The sequence below is a fragment of the Vombatus ursinus genome, unplaced genomic scaffold, assembly GCF_900497805.2.
Source record: "Vombatus ursinus unplaced genomic scaffold, bare-nosed wombat genome assembly UNPS02014785.1, whole genome shotgun sequence".
In the NCBI taxonomy this organism is placed as follows: Eukaryota; Metazoa; Chordata; class Mammalia; order Diprotodontia; family Vombatidae; genus Vombatus; species Vombatus ursinus.
This window is the reverse complement of record NW_020954563.1, coordinates 1,649,872-1,669,268: the sequence shown is the minus strand read 5'-3', so window position 1 is coordinate 1,669,268 and position 19,397 is coordinate 1,649,872. Positions and strand designations below refer to the sequence as shown.

General features: G+C 37.7%; 1 protein-coding gene across 1 annotated transcript in view; it reads right to left on the bottom strand.

The window, feature by feature from the left end:
• Positions 1–19,397, bottom strand: part of RBL1 (RB transcriptional corepressor like 1) — a 68,956-nt gene that overhangs the window by 30,034 nt on the left and 19,525 nt on the right. The window contains exons 3-11 of the mRNA XM_027867116.1: positions 18,380–18,580; positions 16,878–16,942; positions 16,657–16,785; positions 16,362–16,522; positions 10,888–10,937; positions 10,190–10,376; positions 7,083–7,249; positions 465–577; positions 213–316 (exon numbers count right to left, since the gene is read on the bottom strand). Coding sequence (XP_027722917.1) covers positions 213–316; positions 465–577; positions 7,083–7,249; positions 10,190–10,376; positions 10,888–10,937; positions 16,362–16,522; positions 16,657–16,785; positions 16,878–16,942; positions 18,380–18,580 — 1,177 coding nt within the window. The remainder of the gene's footprint in view (positions 1–212; positions 317–464; positions 578–7,082; positions 7,250–10,189; positions 10,377–10,887; positions 10,938–16,361; positions 16,523–16,656; positions 16,786–16,877; positions 16,943–18,379; positions 18,581–19,397) is intronic.

Below are 19,397 nucleotides of genomic sequence, written 5' to 3'. Positions count from 1 at the left end.
AATTAAAGGACTTATGGTTTTCTCTATCCACAAAGTCCTCAACATTTTCTTCTACATCACAAATTGTGGCTCTTTTCTTATTGACTTGACCCTACTCTCCTTACTTACACTATTTGTTAGAGTATGAAAGAGAATACCTAACCATTTCAAGAATTCAAAGCAATCAAAGAGAACAGATTTGTGCTTAATGAATCAAATATTAATCTACTTACAGACATGTCCATTCCATGAAGTCTTCGTGTTTCCTGAACCATTATGGTCTCTAATATTTTATAGTATAAGATCTCTGCCAATTTTAATCGGTTTACAGCAAAATCTACAATAGAAACAAAAGGGCATATGCTAATAAAAATCAATAGTTAATAAGTATCCAGGAGAGGAAGTTGGTTATAACGTCCGTTCTTTTAGTGAGGACAAGCTGTAGTCATTTGCAGTGTTGCATTAAATGACTTCGCATTTCTTACCTATGTGAGATCCTGGTTGCTCATCTGTTGACTGAGTATAGTGTTGACAAAAAGCTTCTCCTATGCTTTTCACTATGTTCATGATGTTTTCCATAGGATTGCGTACACAAGACCTGTAAAATGTAATATGAGTAACCTAATACTGAAAGAAATGATGTTACATCATTCGGTGGCTTAAGTTCTGTACTGTGCTGTAAACTTAGCTATGTAAAATAAAACACATTATTAAAATAAAGAAGGTATAAAGTCTTTAAATCAAGTCACCATGAAGTCCTTGGGATTCAGTTTTGCAATTGACATAACACGTAAGCAGGGCTGATATAGTATACAGCCATACTATGGACACATACACATTATATTTGAGTTACGCTCGAAGGCTGATGAGGCAATATGGTGTAAAGCACTGGCTTTACCTCAGATACTTATTAGCAGTGCAATCCTGGGCAAGTTGCTTAACATCTGTAAAATGAGGGAATTGGACTTGATATCTGAAGTCCTTTGCAGCTCTAATCTATATTTCTATTATCTATGATCCTATCCTACAGATACTCAGATATCACACAAAGACTCATGGAGTTGCAAAGAACCTTAGAGGTCATCGGGTATAACTCATTCCCTCTTCAATAACCCCAATGAGTGTTTATCATGCCTTTGTTTGAAGAACACTAGTGAGGGGGTACCCACTACCTTCTGAGGGAGCTCATCTTACTTTTACATAGCTCTATTTGGAAGAATATTTTCTTAAACTAAGCCTAAATCTACCTCTACAACTTCTATCCACTGCTTCTGGTTATGGCCTCTGGGGCCACCTAGAACAAGTCAAATCCCTCCGCCATGGGAAAGCTCTTCAAATACTTGAAGATGGCTATCCTATCCTCACTAAGTCTTCTACTCTTTAGGTTATATATCCCATTCTTTCGACCAGTTTTCATACTGGTTGAATCTTAAGGTCCATCCTGGTTGCCTTGTCTGGATGCTCTTCAGCTTATCCCTAAAATGAGGTGCTCGAACCAGCACACAATATTCCATATGTGGTCTGACCAAAAAAGCTGTAGTTCTTTCTCTGAAGAATTTCAGGGTGCTTTTGGAGCTATAAAGGAATGTCACAATCTTCCTCTGGAGTTCTAGGGCATTTTGGCATTTTTTTTTTTGGCATTTTCTTTTTTCTTTTTTATAAATTTTTTATTTTTTTATTTTTAACATGTGTTTTTAAAGCTTTGGGTTACAAATTTTCTCCCTTCCTCCCTCCCCACCCACTATCATTGAAAAGGCAAGCATCTAAGTACAGGTTATAGATGTGTAGTCATGCAAAACACTTCTACAGTAGTCCTGTTGTGAAAAGCTAAGTATATTTCCCTTCATCCTATCCTACCCCCCATTTATTCTACTCTCTTTTGACCCTGTCCCTCCTCAGAAGTGTTTGCTTTTGATTATCCCCTCCCCCAATCTGCCCTCCCCTCTATCAACCCCCTGCTCTCTTGTCCCCTTCCCCCCTTATTTTCCTGCCGGGTAAGATAGATTTCCATAACCCAACGTGTATGTTATTCCCTCCTTAAGCCAAATCCTATGAGAATGAGATTCACTCATTCCCTCTCACTTTCCCCCATTTCCCCTCCACTGTAAAAGCCTCTTCTTGTCTGTTTCATGTGAGATATTTTACCTCATTCTACTTTTCCCTTTCTCCTTCTCCCAGTATAATCCTCTCTCTCACCCCTTAATTTTATTTTCCAGATATCACTCCTTCATCTTCAGCTCATCCTGTGCCCTCTATTTATCTATACATACATATAATTTTTTTTCCCTCCCACTACCCTAATACTGACAAAGGACTCATGAGTTACAAATATCATCATTCCCTGCAGGAATGTAAACAGTTCAACCTTAGTAGGTCTCTTATGATTTCTCTTTTCTGTTTACCTCTTCCATGTTTCACTTGAGACTTGTATTTGAAGGTCAAATTTTCTATTCAGCTCTGGTCTTTTCCACAGGAATGCTTGAAAGCCCCCTATTTCATTGAATTACCATTTTTTCCCCTGAAGGATTATACTCAGTTTTGCTGGGTAGATGATTCTAGGTTGTAGTCCTAACTCCTTTGCCCTCCGAAATATCACACTCCATGCCCTCCGGACCCTTAATGTAGAAGCTGCTAAATCTTGTGTAAAACACAATACTTGAATTGTTTCCTTCTGGCTATTTGCAATATCTTCTCCTTGACCTAGGAATTCTGGAATTTGGCTACAACATTCCGAGGAGTTTTCCTTTGGGGATCTCTTTCAGGAGGTGATTGGTGGATTCTTTCAATTTCTATTTTGCCCTCTGGTTCTAAAATATCAGGGCAGTTTCCCTTGATAATTTCTTGAAAGATGATGTCTAGGCTCTTTTTTTGATCATGGCTTTCAGACAGTCCAATAATTTTTAAGTTCTCTGTCCTGGATCTATTTTCCAGGTCAGTTGTTTTTCCAATGAGATATTTCACATTCTCTTCTATTTTTTTCATTCCTTTGGATTAGTGTTACAGTGCTTTGATTTCTCAAATTGTTCCTAGTTTCCAATTTCTCTCTAATTTTTAAGGAAGTATTTTCTTCAGTAAGCTTTTGGACTTCCTTTTCCATTTGGCCAATTCTGCTTTTTAGGGCATTTTTCTCCTCATTGGCTTTTTAGACCTATTTTGCCATTTGGGTTAGGCTATTTTTTAAGGTGTTATTTTCTTCAGTATTTTTTTGGGTCTCCTTTAGCATCACTCTCAGTTTTTCCTCTACTTCTCTTACTTGCTTCTCAAAATCCTTTTTGATCTCTTCCATGGCCTGGGAACAATTCATATTTTTCTTGAAGGCTTTGGATGTAGGAGCTTTGGCTTCATTGTCTTCTTCTGGTTGTATGTTTTGATCTTCTTTGTCACCAAAATAAGATAATATAGTCTGACTCTTTTTGTGCTGCTTGCTCATGATCTCAGCAAATTACTTGAGTTATAGACTCTTTGTTAAGTTAGGAGTCTGTTTCCAGTGTGGAGAATGTACTGTCCCAAGCTTCAGGGCTTTTGTGTAGCTGTTTTGAGAGATACTTCTAGGGACCTATAAATTTTCAGTCCTTCCAAGCTGCTATGATCAAGAGTGAGGTGTTAACTCCTTTGCTGGCCTGTGCTCTGGTCTATGAGCACTCACAAGACAGAAAGTCTTGGAACTGTGAGGAGGGTTTCCTCTCCACAGCCACTACAAGCTCCACCATGCCAGCGCTCTTCCTCACCCCATCACCGCCACCCAGATCTGTGACCCAGATCCAAGTACGGGCAAAGCAAGAGAATCCAGCATCAGCAGAGAGATCCCTGCAATCCTCCTCTGATCAGCCACTCAATTCCCCCTCAGCCTGTGGGCCGGAAGCTCAGGAAGTAGCCGCTGCCTCGAGGAATGGTGCTGGGATCCTGCGTTCCTCTCTCACCACCGCAGTCACAGACTTTTCCCACTGACCTTCTAAGATGTCTTTGGCGTTCGTGGGTTGAGAAGTCTGGAAACTGACACAGCTGCTCTCGATTCAGTCCTCTGAGGCCTGCTCCAGGGTTTCTGCGGCCTGCACACCCATGCCAAACTGCGCTCCTCTCCCAGCCTGGCACGATACACCTTTCTGATCAACCATCCAGGCTATCTTTGGCTGGAAATTTGTTTCACTCTGTCTTTTTGTGGGTTCTGCTGCTTTAGAATTTGTTTAGAGCCATTTTTATAGGTATCTGGAGGGATTTGGGGGAAAGCTCAAGCAAGTCACTGCTTTTACTCGTCATTTTCTTAACAAGAGGATAGCTTCAACATGTCCTAAAACTTGTCTTAACACAACAGAAAATTTCACATGAAGTTGTGACCAAAGAACTGATTATTGCTCGGAGCAGACTAGAAGCAGACACAGAAAAGACACTAGACTAGTGGTCATTCTGTATCTGAATGACCACTACACCTAAAACATGCATTTCTATTAATAAAAACCACTTCCCTTTGGAAGCTTTTATCTTTCTTTTTCACAGAAATGTAGGAGTCTGACAGTAAATATAAATCCTAGGTCTATTCTCTGAAACCTGAATCAAGCTTGATTTAGTCCTTCCAACTTAAGATAGCTTCTACTTACTTGCTTCTGTTTGTTTGGTTTTTTTGCTTTGTTTTTTTTGGTGAGGCAATAGGGGTTAAGTGACTTGCCCAGGGTCACACAGCTAGTAAGTGTCATGTGTCTGAGACTGGATTTGAACTCACATCCTCCTGACTCCAAGGCCAGAGCTCTATCTACTGTGCCACCTAACTGCCCCTAATTGCTTCTGTTTTCACCAATGACTTTTACCTGCTAATTAGTGGAACAATAGCACTAATGAATGGTGATAAGTATAATCTTATTTCCCTAGTTATTCCAATATTAATTACTTTCAATTTTTAGTATCATGATATTTATATGAAGATACATATTCTGAAATATATTCTATATAATAATTACAACAATTAACATTTGTATAGTACTTTATAGTTTGTAAAGGTTTTTTCCCCCCACAAAATCCCTGTGAGTGTAAGTATATCCTTTAGAGTAAATTACATCCTTTAGAAATCTTTATGAAATACATATCCTGTTCAAGTGATTTTTTTGGGGGGGGGTGAGGCAATTGGGGTTAAGTGACTTGCCCAGGGTCACACAGCTAGTAAGTGTCAAGTGTCTGTTCTGAAATCGCATTTGAACTCAGGTCCTCCTGACTCCATGTCTGGTGCTCTATCCACTGTGTCACCTAGCTGCCCTTTCAAGAGATTTTTTTTTAAATAAACAATCTCCTCTTTGGAAGAAAAGGGGCAAAACTTCCACTTCACCTTTCTATACTGATTTAGAAGGTGTGTAATTATAAGACAATTTTCTTCAGAAGTTTCAAACTATTAACCTAAATTATGGCCTACTTTAAAAAGAAAATGATGTGTAACAGTTTGTAGAATGTTTGCAATTATCAAGAGAATTGACGTTTCCTTTCCTCTCATCTTCTAAACCCTTCACAATTTGGCTTCTGAATTCTTCATTCAACTGAAACTATTCTCTCCAATGATTTCTTAATTGCCAAATCCGAAGAATGGCCTCATCTCATCATCCACCTTGACCTCTTCGCAGCATCTGGGACGGCTGATCACCTTCTCCTGGATACTTTCCTCTCTTGGTTTTGGTGACTCTGCTCTCATTTGGTTCTCCTTCAAACTGTCTGCCTGATGCTCCTTGTTGGTCTCTTTTGTGGGATCTTCATCCAGGTCATATTAGCTAATTATGGGTGTTCACCAAGGCTCTGCCTTGCCACTTTTTTTTTTCCCACTTTTTTTTTCACCCTATATTATCTCATTTGGTGATCCTGACAGCTCAGGTTCAATATCATCTCTATGCAGATGATTCCCAAATCTATATAGCCAGGCCTAATTTCTTTCCTGAGCTCTAGCTCTAGTCATATCATATCATCAACTATCTTTTGGACATGGGCATCTCAAACTCAGCATGCTCAATAGAGAACTCACCTTTCATCCCAAACTGTCCATGTTTCTAAACTTTTCTCTTTAGAGAACTTTCTTTAGAAACTCCACATTTCTAAACGTACTTATTATTGTCAAGAGTACCACCATCCTCCCAGTCACCAGGACTTTTAACTTCAGTGACATTCTTCAACTACTGTCATTCCCATAAATCCAATCCATTGCTAAATTGACAACATTGCCAAGTTGTCACTTCAACCTTCATGTCATCTCTCTATACATCTCCTCTCCATTCATACGGTCACTAACCTAGTTCAGGCTCTGACCACCTCTTCCCTGGACAATTACAAGAGCTTCCCAGTTGTCTCCCTGCCTCAATGAGCTCCAGTAGTTGCCCACTGCTTCCAGATTCAAATATAAAGTCCTCTGTTGGGCATTTAAAGCTCTTCACAACCTCACTCTTTCCTACATTTCCAGCCTTCCTATGCCTTATTACTCTTCAAGTACCCTAAAGGGCATGTACACTTGCAGGGAAGTATAGGACAGCTATCCTGTCCTACTCATCTCCCCTCAAGCACAATGATTGCTCTATCTTGGTGCTTTGCATTGGCTATCCCCCGTGACTGGAATACTCTCTCTTAGTTATCCTGGCTTCCCTCAAGATTCATCTCCAATTACACCTCCTGCAGCAAGTCCTTCTGGTCCTCACCACATACACACTCCACTTACTAGTGCCTTCCTCTCTGAGATTACCTTCCACCTACTCTGTATGTATCTTGTATGTGCTTAGTTATTGGCACGTTGTCTGCCCTATTAGAATGGCAGCTCCTTGAGGGCAGTAACCATTTTTGCCTTTCTTTGTGTCCTCAGTGCTTACCTGGCACATAGTATGTACTTAATAATTGCTTGCTGATTGATTCACAGTGCAAGTCCAACACATAGGTATTACATAATTTTTCTAAGTTACAAACTTGTACAACATGGGCTTAACTAGTACAATTACATTTACTAGACAGGAAAAAATCTACTTCAAATAAGAAAACTATGTCCCAAGGGCTATGAGAAGCACATGAAACTTTCATCTAAAACTCTCCATGTTTCTAAACTTTTCCCTAAAAGAGAAAAACCCAAGAGTTAGTAGTTATATGCTTACTCAAAAATATTCACAAGTTGCTCGCTTGGTGCATTTTTCAGTCCAGCCACGATGTTCTGTAATCGGCTCACACTTTGGGTTGCTGAAGCTACAGGAGTAGTAGCAGCTTCCTTTTCTTGTAGATACCGACGTCCAGTCAGTGGAGTAGAAGGGGCAAAAGATCTTTTCTGTCAGGAGGGAGAGAAATCTTTAAGATTCAGAAATTATGCTTCCTTTCTCAAAGCATTTGTAACAAAAAATCATATGCACATCCTTCACTGAAGTCATGTTTCCTTATAAAGAAGAAAAATTTTTCCTATCCTGCTATCTACCTGCAAAAGTTGGGCATTTCTACACCTTACAATTGAATATTACTTTTTGTTTTTCAAAGCATTTTATGTTATTTCATTTAATCCTTACAAAAATCCCATAAAATGGTTAAGACCAATATTGATTCTCATAGTATCATATAATTTAGAGTTGGAAGGATCCTACAAATAAGCAAATCAACCTCCTCATTTTACAGGTAAAGACTGTGGCTCAGAGAGGTGAAGTGAGTTGTCTGAGGTCACTGAGATGGAAAGTAACAGAGGGGGACTTTGAGCCCAGGCTCTCTGCCTCCAAATTCAGTGCTCTTTTGTATACAAGTTGCTTCAATTTACAAATCAGGCAAAATGAGATTAAATGAGTCCCTGCAGGTTACATGACATTAAAACCTAGAAGATTCCCAGCTTTCCTAGCTACCAAACGAGTCCCTATGCACTGAACAAATACTTCTAGGAAGCAGGTGAAGGCATGAGAGCATTTTAGCCACGGCTGTGATAAACCAAAGGGTGGAGTTACACAAGCTGAGGGAGAAGAATAAGGTCTATGTCACAGGTAGGAGGTCAGAGTCTAGAAATATCACAGGCAAAGGGAAGCTAACTAATAAAAATGTCTTACTCTGTGCCCTTCTCTCCATTTACATGGCCACCATCCCAGTTTAGGCCTCACCTCTCACCTGGACCATTGCAAGAGTCTCCTCAGTGCCTCCTTATATCTACCCTTTCCCTATTCCAAGCCATCTTCCACTCTGGTATCAAAGTGATATTCCTAACGTGCAGGTCTAGACTATGTCACTCTCCAGCTAAACAAACATCAAAGGCTTTCAGAATAAATGAAACTCTTCTGTTTGACATTGAAAGGCTACTACCATCTGGCTTGAACTTACCTTTCTAGGCTAATTACACATTCCCCTCCCCCCCATGCACTCACCATGTGCACTACCTATGTAAACATCCCTGATGTCCCTTAAACATAACATTCTATTTCCTGTCTATGTGACTTTATCTATTTATCTAGTCATTTACTTAAAAGACTATCTCCCTAACTTACCAAGTCTAGAAGTGCAGAAGATATTCACAGGCATAATCCCATTATGATCACTACAGGAACTTTGACCTAATCTATTTCTAATCTGGGCCAGCTTGCTCCTCTTTAGGCAAGGGGCTGGTGGCCAACAGCTCTAAGAGTTTCAACGAATTAATGCCAAATTTAGTTTGGACACCCAATCAGCTTAGCCCACTGTAGTCCAGAACTCCCAAGCTCAAGTGATCCCCCAACCTCAGCCTCTTGGTAGCCAGGATTACAGGTATGCTCCACCATACCTGACTTCTCTTGATTTCACATAGGTTATTTGTCCCTCATGCCCAGCATGCTTCCTTCCTCACCTATACCTCTGAGAACCCCTAGCTCCCTTCAAAGCTTTAGCTCAAATGGTACCTCCTACAAGAGGCTTCTTTGACTCCAACAGTGTTAGTGCTATCCTTTGAAATTACCTTGTATTTATTTATCTGTGCATGTGGTGTTTCCCCCAATAAAATGCAAGATCCTTGAGGGCAGGAAGTGATACACTTTATCTTTATCTTTGAATCTCTGGGCCAGGGCCTGGAAAAGTATGTATCTATCCCAACTGAACATCAAGAGATGAGAAAATATAGCCAGAAATAGTAAACAGCAAGTATAATCCAAAGGATGTGTAATTGTGTCAACATGAATCTTCCTTTCAATGACACAGATTACAAGCTCTCCATGCCTGCCTGTCCTAGGTTACTCCCATCCATCTCCTTCCATATGTTTGTTATAAATGGTCTGTGTGCTGAAGACCCTTCCTCATATCCTACTGGCATCCCAAAGATACTTGTGGAGCACACACTACCCTTAGTTATCCCTTGTCTCATCTCATGACTGGCCCATCTTTTTTCTTTAGGTGTATATTTCTCTGATGTTGTCCTTTGTGCTAATTCTTCTCCATTGCTCTTTATGTGCTTTGTGCTGCAATCTACTCACACTCATCATGCACCTTTCCCTACACTCTCAAAGCTACCCACATTCCATGGCTTGCAGCATACATCAATGCTGGCAATTTAAAAATGTGGTTTTTTGTCCTGGGAGAAGGTAGGGACATTAAAAGAATTTTGTAATTTCTCAAACGTAATGTAGGTCACTCTTCTTCTATTTAATTCTGGGCCCAATTCCTTGTCTATTTGTACTATCTGTGCCTGGACAAGATAGATAGATACTGATGAAAGAGCTTTATAGGTTGCCCATCTAACTGCATGTCATAATCTGGACAACAATTGCTTCATCCACTTGGTCTTTCATGGGTGGATTGTTAAGTCAAATTCTTTTGTGGTTATTGATGTTTTCCAGGATGCTCTGCAATATTCCAGGGCAAGATATACCCAGCACAATGGCATTGGCAAAGAGAAGCAACCCAGTGGACTTCACCATCCTTAAGGAATCTCCTCCTTTAGTGAACACAGACCTCTCAGTTTTATGCCTGATACTTATGATCAGAGGGTTGAACAAGGCTTCTCTGTTATTACATCTTTCAAGGATGTAATGTAAATAATTTCAAGGTATGAGACATACCTTGTCAAAAATGAGCCTTTAAGGCAGTGTTGATGTATACACCAAAGAAATAAAGCAGAAAGCCTAAACAGTTCTCTTTTTAAAATCCCTTTGGTTAATAGGTTCATAAGAATATAGGCTAATACTGGAAATTCAAGATTTTATTACAAAAAGATACTTGTGTTCTAGAAGCAAAATGACATAGGATTACACTGAAACCTGAACAGGTTACGTACCTTCGCAAAATGCTGCTGAAGGTTACATTCCACTTGGACTCTTGTAATCAATTTTCCTGCCGGGGTGTCACCTATAAATTTCTGAGGACTTCCAATTTCTTCTTCTGCATCTGCTCCCAAGAAAACCCTTTCATCAAAATCACCAACTGTAAGAACGTATTCTTCGTATTCCTTATTTACTGCTTTGCTGAAAAGAAACAGTATTTTAAGTTGATGGATAAACGTTTACTTAAAAAATGAATTTATCCTGACTCAAAGATAGAATCAAAAAGTCCAAGAAATCTTCGGCTGTCCTGACTGAAGTTTTATTGACTTTATCTGTCTTTACTAATATTGGGAACTCCCATATTTCTTCAGTACCTTCACCAACCACTAAGAAATCCTCATTCCTTTGAAATACAAGGGTACAGAAAATATAGACTAACTTATAAAACATCAAGGAAGATAAACCCAGTTAAGGAGAACAAAAAGGTATCAGCTAGGAAATAATGATTGCTTCAAACTGTGTACTTTTTTGATACATCAAGTTACTATTTTGTTGTACACCACACTTGGGAATGATAAAATACCTTTCTGCATCCAAATTGAAGCCATTAGGCCAATACTTAAGGGCAAGTTTAATAACTATTCATCTCTTGCCTCTAAATGAGGCAAAAATTCAAAATCTTTGGAGCTCTTCTGATATAAATAATACATACCTATTATCTGCAAAACTGGAAATATCCAAGAGGCATTCTCCTTTTAAAATCTGCATAAAAAAAAGATATATTTAGAAACTTGGTATAACCTAGCTATACAAACTTAACAAAAAGGTGAAATAAGTTGAGAAATAAATAAACATATTTATTCTAAATGTGGAAGACAAAATTCTTGGCAATAGATTACTTGAAATAAAGTTAGCAGGTTTCAATATATACAGATAAAATATGTATAGCATAAAACTAAGAAGGGCAACATTGAGAAACATTTTAATCTTGGATATGTCATTGAATTTATAAGGACAATACCAAGTTCCTAATGAGCAAGTGGCCAAATACATACAGACAATTCATGAGACAGAAATCCAATACAGTGAATATTTGAAAAACATATAAAGTCACCAACAATTACAAGCTAAAGATACATATGATCACTATTTAAACATCTGAAGGACAACAGGTTATGAAGATTGTTCTTTGTGGACCAGAAAAATAAACTGAAGCTGTATCGAGGCAGATTTAAATTTGATAAAAGGAAAAACTTCTCAACAAATAGAGCTGCCAGGAGTGGAATGGACTATCCTAGGAGGTAGTGAGTTTTCCAGTGCTGAAGGTCTTAAAGCCTAGGCTTGATAGTCACAATTGGGGATGCTATCAAGAGGGTATTTTCTCCAGGTAAGGACTAGACTAGATATTCTCCAAAGTTCCTTCTGATTGATTATATTATACTACATCATATTCACTAATTTAGGGAAAACTAATAAAAATTATAAAAACCCAATCGTGGGGTGATGAGGAAAAAGATATACGCTCTGCTGCTGGTTTTACAAATAGATGCATTCTTTCTGAAGAGTAAATTGGCAATGCCCAGCAAGAATTGCAAACTGAGTCACAATGTGTGACCCAGTGATCCTAATATTGGGACTATCCCCTGAAAGAAGTATCTTTAAAAGAAAAAACAATTTGTTTAAAGCTGTATTATTTGTAATAGTGGAAAAACTGGAAATAGTCTAAATGTTCAACTGTCGAGGAAAAGTGGACGGGATTGGGATTAGGGAGAACACAGCACACCAACATGAAGATGACTCTCTATGCAATGTAACAAATGCTAAGAATACGTGGAAATAAGAAAAAGTACAAAATGGAGTAATGCAACATGGAAAAATCAGAACTGTGACCATATTTTAAAATGTGTTTTGTGAGTCAAATAAAAAATACCATATCCATGGAAAGAGGATATGTGCAAGTATGTATTAGATATATTACTGGAGAGAATCCTAAGGATCAGAAAGGGAGACAAAGTTGTTGATAAGTTGCCATTGCATGTGTATGTCTAAATATTCTTTTTGTTGTAAAATTGAATAGCCATCAAATACAATTGGGGGGGAAATAAATTGTGGTTTTTAGGTGGGCAGAAGAAACAGTATATCATCTTGATCTAATAGAATGCAAAGAAACAAAATATAGAAATACAGAATATTTTCTGCAGACCAATGAAGATTATTTATCATGTAAATGAAATCCTGAAGTACTAGGTAACTCAGGACACACTGGAGTCCTACATCTAACCCAGAGATGCATCATGCTGGCCCCAGTTTTGCTTGCTTAGCTTGGCTCTGAGTCAGACATGCAGAAACATCAGGGATTAATTGGGATACTGTGGCCATAGGAGAGAGCTGGCCTCAAAGCCAGGAAGATCTGAGTTTAGATCTCACTTTGAATTGTCACACAACTGGGTGTGTGACTAAGGGCAAGTCCCTTAACCTCTCAGTGCTCCAATCAATTCTAAGACTATAAAATGATACAGAAGGTGCCCACCTGCATCAGTAAAGGGATTTCCCTTCCATTTGAGATTCCTACACTCATGAAATCACAAGCCTGGTCTCTTTCTCTAGTGGAAATACTGGGGAACAAAATTAGCCAAATAGTGATACAGTCTTATTACTTAGCTTGTGGAAGTAAGCTTTAGCAAAAAAAGAAGAAAGCAAGAGCTTCAAAAGAGAATTTAAGTCTAGTAAAGGGACAAGAAGAAGCCTTCAATTACTAATACTGATAGGCTTCTAAACATTGCCCTTGTTGCCATTAAGTAGAACCTAGTATGTATCTAGTGCCTGCCCTCTATAAATAAATAATGCTTGGACAATCTCCTAAATATTAGATATTTGTCAGAGAGAAAGATTTCATATTTTCTTAATTAGTCTACATTATGGATCAAAAACCATAAGGTATGATTTTCAGAGAAGGAAAATTTTAAAGTCATGAATAATATTCCTCAGGATAAACACTGAATTATGGAACACCCTGTTACCATAAACTCTATCTGAAACTTGTTGTGTGAAACTAAGTCATCTTACACACTACTCTTAACATTGTTGACTAAGTAGTTTTTTAATATATACTGCTATGACATGTCAGAATCATCTGTAAATTTCCCTCACCCTGCCCCCACCCACCATACCTAACTGAGCAGCTAAGTTTCTACCTCTTAATATTCCTAAGGCCCAGCCTAACCTCATGGTCAAAAACTTTCTAAGACTCTCCATGGCCCATAAGATAAACCACAAACTTTAGCCTGGTAATTATCTAAAGTTCTCCACAATCTCCTCCCACCTCCCTGTCTATTCTTATTTCATACTACTTCCCTTCACAAATGCTACATTGCAGCTAATAAATGTTTCTTGAACTCAACACTACATTTCCTATCTCAGTACAATCATATAAACTGTCTGCCATGTCTGAAATACACTGCCTCTTAATTTCCTCCTCTCAGAATCCCTGTCTTCCTCCAAGGCACAACTCAAGTGCCCTCTCCTCTGTGCAGTTTCTCAGACCCTCCTCCTCTTCAGGTTTTTTTTTGGGGTGGGGTGGGGGTGTTAGGCAATGGGGTTAAGTGACTCGCCCAGGGTCACGCAGCTAGTAAGTGTTATGTGTCTGAGGTCAAATTTGAACTCAGGTCCTCCTGAATCTAGGGCCAGTGCTCTAACCACTGAGCCACCTAGCTGCCCCCTCAGTTTTTCTTTGCACTGTACTCATCTGCAGGCATGTTCTAGCCCGCAATTAAACCTAAGCTCCCTGAGGGCAAGGACTGCTTTAGTTTTGTCTTTCTACCCCTAGTTTTCCAATGCAGCACTTTATGATATAATTATTAACAACTTTTATTTCCCCCTTTGAAAATTCATATTTTTTGACAATTCATCCAATATATACAAGAATTTATCTCTGTGAATTTTTAGCAGTTTCTTATATGGTTTAGGTGTTGTTCCTGTCATACCTGCCACAAATATTTGCCCAAAGTGTTATTTTCTCTTTTTTTAACCAGATATAAACAAGTTATTTTAAATGTTATCAAGCACATCTAATCCTCCCCAAACCCAGCTGTGTGTTCACTCGTTTTTAACCACCTCATCTCTACTTCATCAATTTTCTACTGCAGCTCTCCTAGCCCCTTCCACTGTGCTCTCCAGAACTCCACTCTGTGATTAACACATTTCCTTTCATCTTCAACTACTTCCTATCTTATTTCTTCTATCTTGTGCCCCTATCTGAGATGGTGGCTCCTTCTAGATGACACTAGCACTCAGCAACCTCTTTTGAGTTTCATGCAAGTTAAATTTACCATCTAGTTTAGATTCTGGTAGCCATTATCTACAGGTTTCCAGGGCATTCTCTCTTCTTTCTCAGTAAGTTCAATCCCTGGCTCAGAGTCCTCCTCTCTACCCCAACCTCTGCCCTCATACTAGGGGACTTCAACTTTCACGCTGATGTTCCCTCCAACACTCAAACTTCTCAGTTTCTCAATCCACTCAACTCTCATGGCCTACTCTTCCATTTTACCTCTTAATTGCCAAAACCTATGAGTAGCCTCATCTCATCATCTACCTTGATCTCTCTGCAGCATCTCATACTGCTGATCACCTTCTTCTCTTGGGTACTTTCCTCTCAGTTTTCATTACCTTTCTCCCAAAACTCTCCCCTCTTCTGAATTTCCCTACTATTCTCAAAGGTACCACCATTTTTCCTATTGCCCAGGTAGGCATCCTAATATTCTCTTCAACTGCTTCACCTCACATATCCAATCAGGTGCCAAATATCATAAGGTTACCTTCCATCCAGCACCTATCTTGTATATGTAGATTTATGTCCATGTTGTCTAACCATTAAAATGTAAGCTGGGCAAGAACTATTGTTGCTTTTTCCTTTGTATTGGCACACAGTAAGTGCTTAATAAATCACTGTTGATTGAGCATCCCTAATAATTCTATTTAATAAGAAAAAATAATCTCCCCACAATTAAAATAAACTACATTATTCCATTTTCTTCCTTTCTTTAAGGTTCTATTTTATGTTTCAGTATTCATCCAGGCAGAATTTACTAAGTTATATATTGTGAGATATGGGTCTAAATCCATTTCCTGCCAAATTATTATCCAATTTTCCCAAGTACATGTATTTAATAATAAATCTTTTTTATAGTTTTAGTTTTTACAGGCTTATAAAACATTTTTTTTGGTCCATATTTGGTTGGATATCTGGCTTCTCTATTTTTTGCCCAGTACCAAATAGTTTTGATAACTGCTTTGTATTGTGTTCCAAAGTCTGAGAGAGCAAGACCTTCATTTCCAGGACAACTATAAAATGATAATAAATTAAATAAACCTAAATAACTGAAAGGATATTTATTGTTCATGGTAGAGTCAGTTTAATTACAATAAAAATAATACTCCCCCACTCAACTTCTTTATATTTACTGTAACACCAGTCAAAATACTAAGTAGTTTCTTTATAAAATTGTATATAATGTATTTTCTGGTAGGGGTATGGGGGTGGAAATGGGAGTAGGGTCCTGAACTGTAATTTCATTCATGTAGAGGGTTCCTGTTGTAGAAACTTCTTCCACTACTGTAGCTCAGCAACTCATCTATAATTTATAATGTCAGAGAGTTGCTTGGAACACTGAGAAATTGAGAGATCAGCCTATGGTCACAGGGCTAATATGGGTCCAAAACAGAACATAAACCCAGGTCTTCCTGATTCCAAAGCAGTCTCTATATCTCTTGTACTATGCTGTTTCTTGTCAAAAATAATAATTAAATATATGTGGAAAAATCAGCAAGAATTTCTGGGGGTATGCCATTAGTAATTTTTAAATATGCATGTATAATCCATAGTGTGGATATTCAAGGAAGAAAACTGCTATATACAGAAGTCTGAGCAAGAGACGGGTCTTTACCATAGAATACTAAAGCTGGAAGGAAATCTTAGAGATCATCTAGCTTAACCTTCTCATTTTACAGATGAAAATATGAGGTAAAGAATTTAAAGTAACTTGCTAAGGATCCCCCAGCTAGTTAGTGAGAGAACTGGGACCATCACAAACTTGAAAAGGTTTAATGGTAGAAATGGAATTTACTGAAAATCACTTTTCTATTTGATAACCACTTGAAATTTTATTTATCTGATAATAGGCAATGTACCTTTCTATCAAATAGTTTTGAAATGTATGGTTTAAAGTAATGCTCTTTTATCCCTTTTGCTTCTACTAGAAGTCCATCATGCAGCTCACAGAGTGTGGCAATGATACATGGCGGTTCTTCAGAGGCTCTAAAGTCAGAAGTATGGAAATCAGGTGGTAAACCTAAGGTGGCATAGGGAGAAAGAAATAGAAGGAGGAAAAGAAAAAGAGAGAGGGACAGAGAATATGGTTATTTTTTAAAATGCATTTTTAAATGGTTAGAAATAATTTACTTTTACAAATAAATAAGGTCTTACCTTTGAATGACAAATTCAGCAAATCTTTTCTATTTGGGCACATAATGGCATTTGTGAAAGTTAGATCCAAGCAGCACAGAAGTAAATGATAAGAGTTTACTAAATCATCTCCAATCATACGAAAGTTACCTTTACAAAGAACACAAAGACCACAAACCTATCATGTCAAATATGAACAAATTCACAAAATATAAATATCAATTACTAAAACATCAATTTACCTTTGGTATAGACAAAGAGCGTCCAACAGAAGTTAAAGAGATCTTTAACAGTGCAAGGAACTCGTCTAGAAAGGAAAAAAAAGAGTTACATTAAATTTCACTACTCTCACTAACCTTCTAGAATAAAAACTGCACCGAAGTTTTTAAAGTTTAGCAGTAAATAAAATGAGAAAAATATTAAAATCAAGTGACACATAAATTCCATTCACCTTACCTCACACTTCTCCTCCAAAATACAGGGCTAGTTATTTGTGGTCCATGTACTAGATTCAAACTTAATAACATTTCCAATTAGCAAGTGCCATAGGATTTCTTAAACTAAGGAATAAACAAACTCTCCCTGCTCCCTTTGAAAACTACAGAAAGGAGACAGCTAGGTGGCACAACATATAGAGCACTGGGCCTGAAGTCAGGAGGACCTGAGTTCAAATCCTAGCTGTGTGACCCTGGGCAAGTCACTTAACCCCTAATTGCCTCAAAAAAAGAGAAAAAAGAAAAATAGAGAGAAATGCTACCTTGAAATTTCAGTCACAAGTAATGTATGAACGAATATATTTAACTTCTTTGCAGGTAATTTCTGACACAAATAACAACTGATTAAACCACTTTGGAAATAAATTTTGAATTGTGGATGAAAAAAATCACTAAATTGTTTGTATGCTTTGCCCCACTGATCTAACTGTTGGGCATATACTACGATAAAGTGGTCAGTGACAAAAAGAAAGGTCCTTATATATAATACTAAATCTATAACAGCATTCTTTGTGGTAGGAAATATTGGAAACAAAATGGGTGCTTATTGGTGGAAGAACAGTTAAACAAATCATGGTACATGAACATAACATATTATTGAGTTTTATGAAATGATGAATATGAACAATTCAGAGAAACATGAGAAGACACGTGACATGATACTGAATGAAGAAAACAGAACCAAGAGAACAAAATACACAATTATTACAGTAATGTAAACAATAAAAACTAAAAAGTAGTCCAACTTTAATGAGCTGAAATAAACAGTCTCAGTCTAGGAGGGGCCTGCACAACACACAGCCCGCCAAAGGATCTCAGGCAGCCTGTGAAAAATGTCGAGGATGTAAAACAGGCTGCACAACATACCACCCATGGGACACTTTCCTGAGCCGCTTGTGGGCCATAGGCAGTATGTTGTGCATTCCTGGTCTGGGAGAATTGTTAAAGAAACATATAGAAACATAAAAATGGTTTCTCAATAGAGAGGAGCAGACTATGCACGCGAAATTCACTATATTAGTTATGGCTGCTGAATCCACAGGCCTTGCTTAAATGTTTTCCTGTGTCACAAAAAGGATTCAATGGGGATGAACAGGCAGATAAGGAAAAACACATTCGGCATAAAAATGAAAGGCAAAAATAAAACTTTTTTTAAAAGTTAAAGTAATAACAAAACAGCTAATAAAATATTATACTTTAATGTTTGTAACGTGCTGTATATATATTATTTCATTTAATAAGAGTCTTACCTCTGTTTTCTACTCCGTGGCAATTTTGGTGGCTCCTCATATGGATTTCTAAATATGTCCAAAAAAATTGGCTCAAATTTCTTGAAAATCACAGTTGACACCTCAAAGTTTCTCTCCAGCCTTTCTATGCGCTCACGAAATTCCTGTGGCAGGTTTGACATGTCTATCCACTTCTTCATTTTACTAAAGAACTGAATTAAACTTAAAAAAAAAAAAGGAAAGCAACAAAATCTGTTTTTTTAATCAGTCAACAAGATGAATTTAAAAAATAAGATAAAACAATATTCAGAGAAGAAATCTTTTTGGTTATGACTACTACTCCTTATGAAAAACACTGTTATATAACTACAACCCCTAAGCTTGTGAATTTTTTATCCTCACAGTCTCCCTTATATCCTAAAGCACATTCTCTGTACATAGTTCCTTGTATAATTAGCTTTGTATGCTTACGTGATATCATCAACTCTAGTATAAGTGCTCATATGGCAGGGATTATATTTTTTACTTTTGTTTATTCTCCATGGCACCTAGACAATGCTTTAGATGTGGAAAGAACTCAATGAATATTTGTCATGAGAGCTGGATTCACTGAATGGGCTAGAAAAAACATGAGAACACAGCACTTTCAGCTTTAGTCAATGTTCAGTTGATTTTGCTTAACTGTTATTTCTTTATTCTAAGAGAAGGCTGAATGTTTTAGGGGTAGACAAGGATATAGTCAGATGTTTCTATGATATAAAAATAAAAGGCATCAATTAAACTTAAAAAAAAAAACAATGCACGGTGCAAAACAGATTTGGGATGAGGGCACAAAAACAATAAGTTAGAAAGTTAAGATTAAACTCAGGCATTCGTGTCCTAAAGTTTAGTTTCAATCACTTAAAAGATACTAACCAGATACGTGATGACTGGAATGAAAGACTTTCTTTAGCCTATCAATCAATAAACAAACAATAAGTACCCTAAGAGCCAAGAACTGGAGAAAAACAAAAACAAAAGTCTCTGCTCTCAAGAAGCT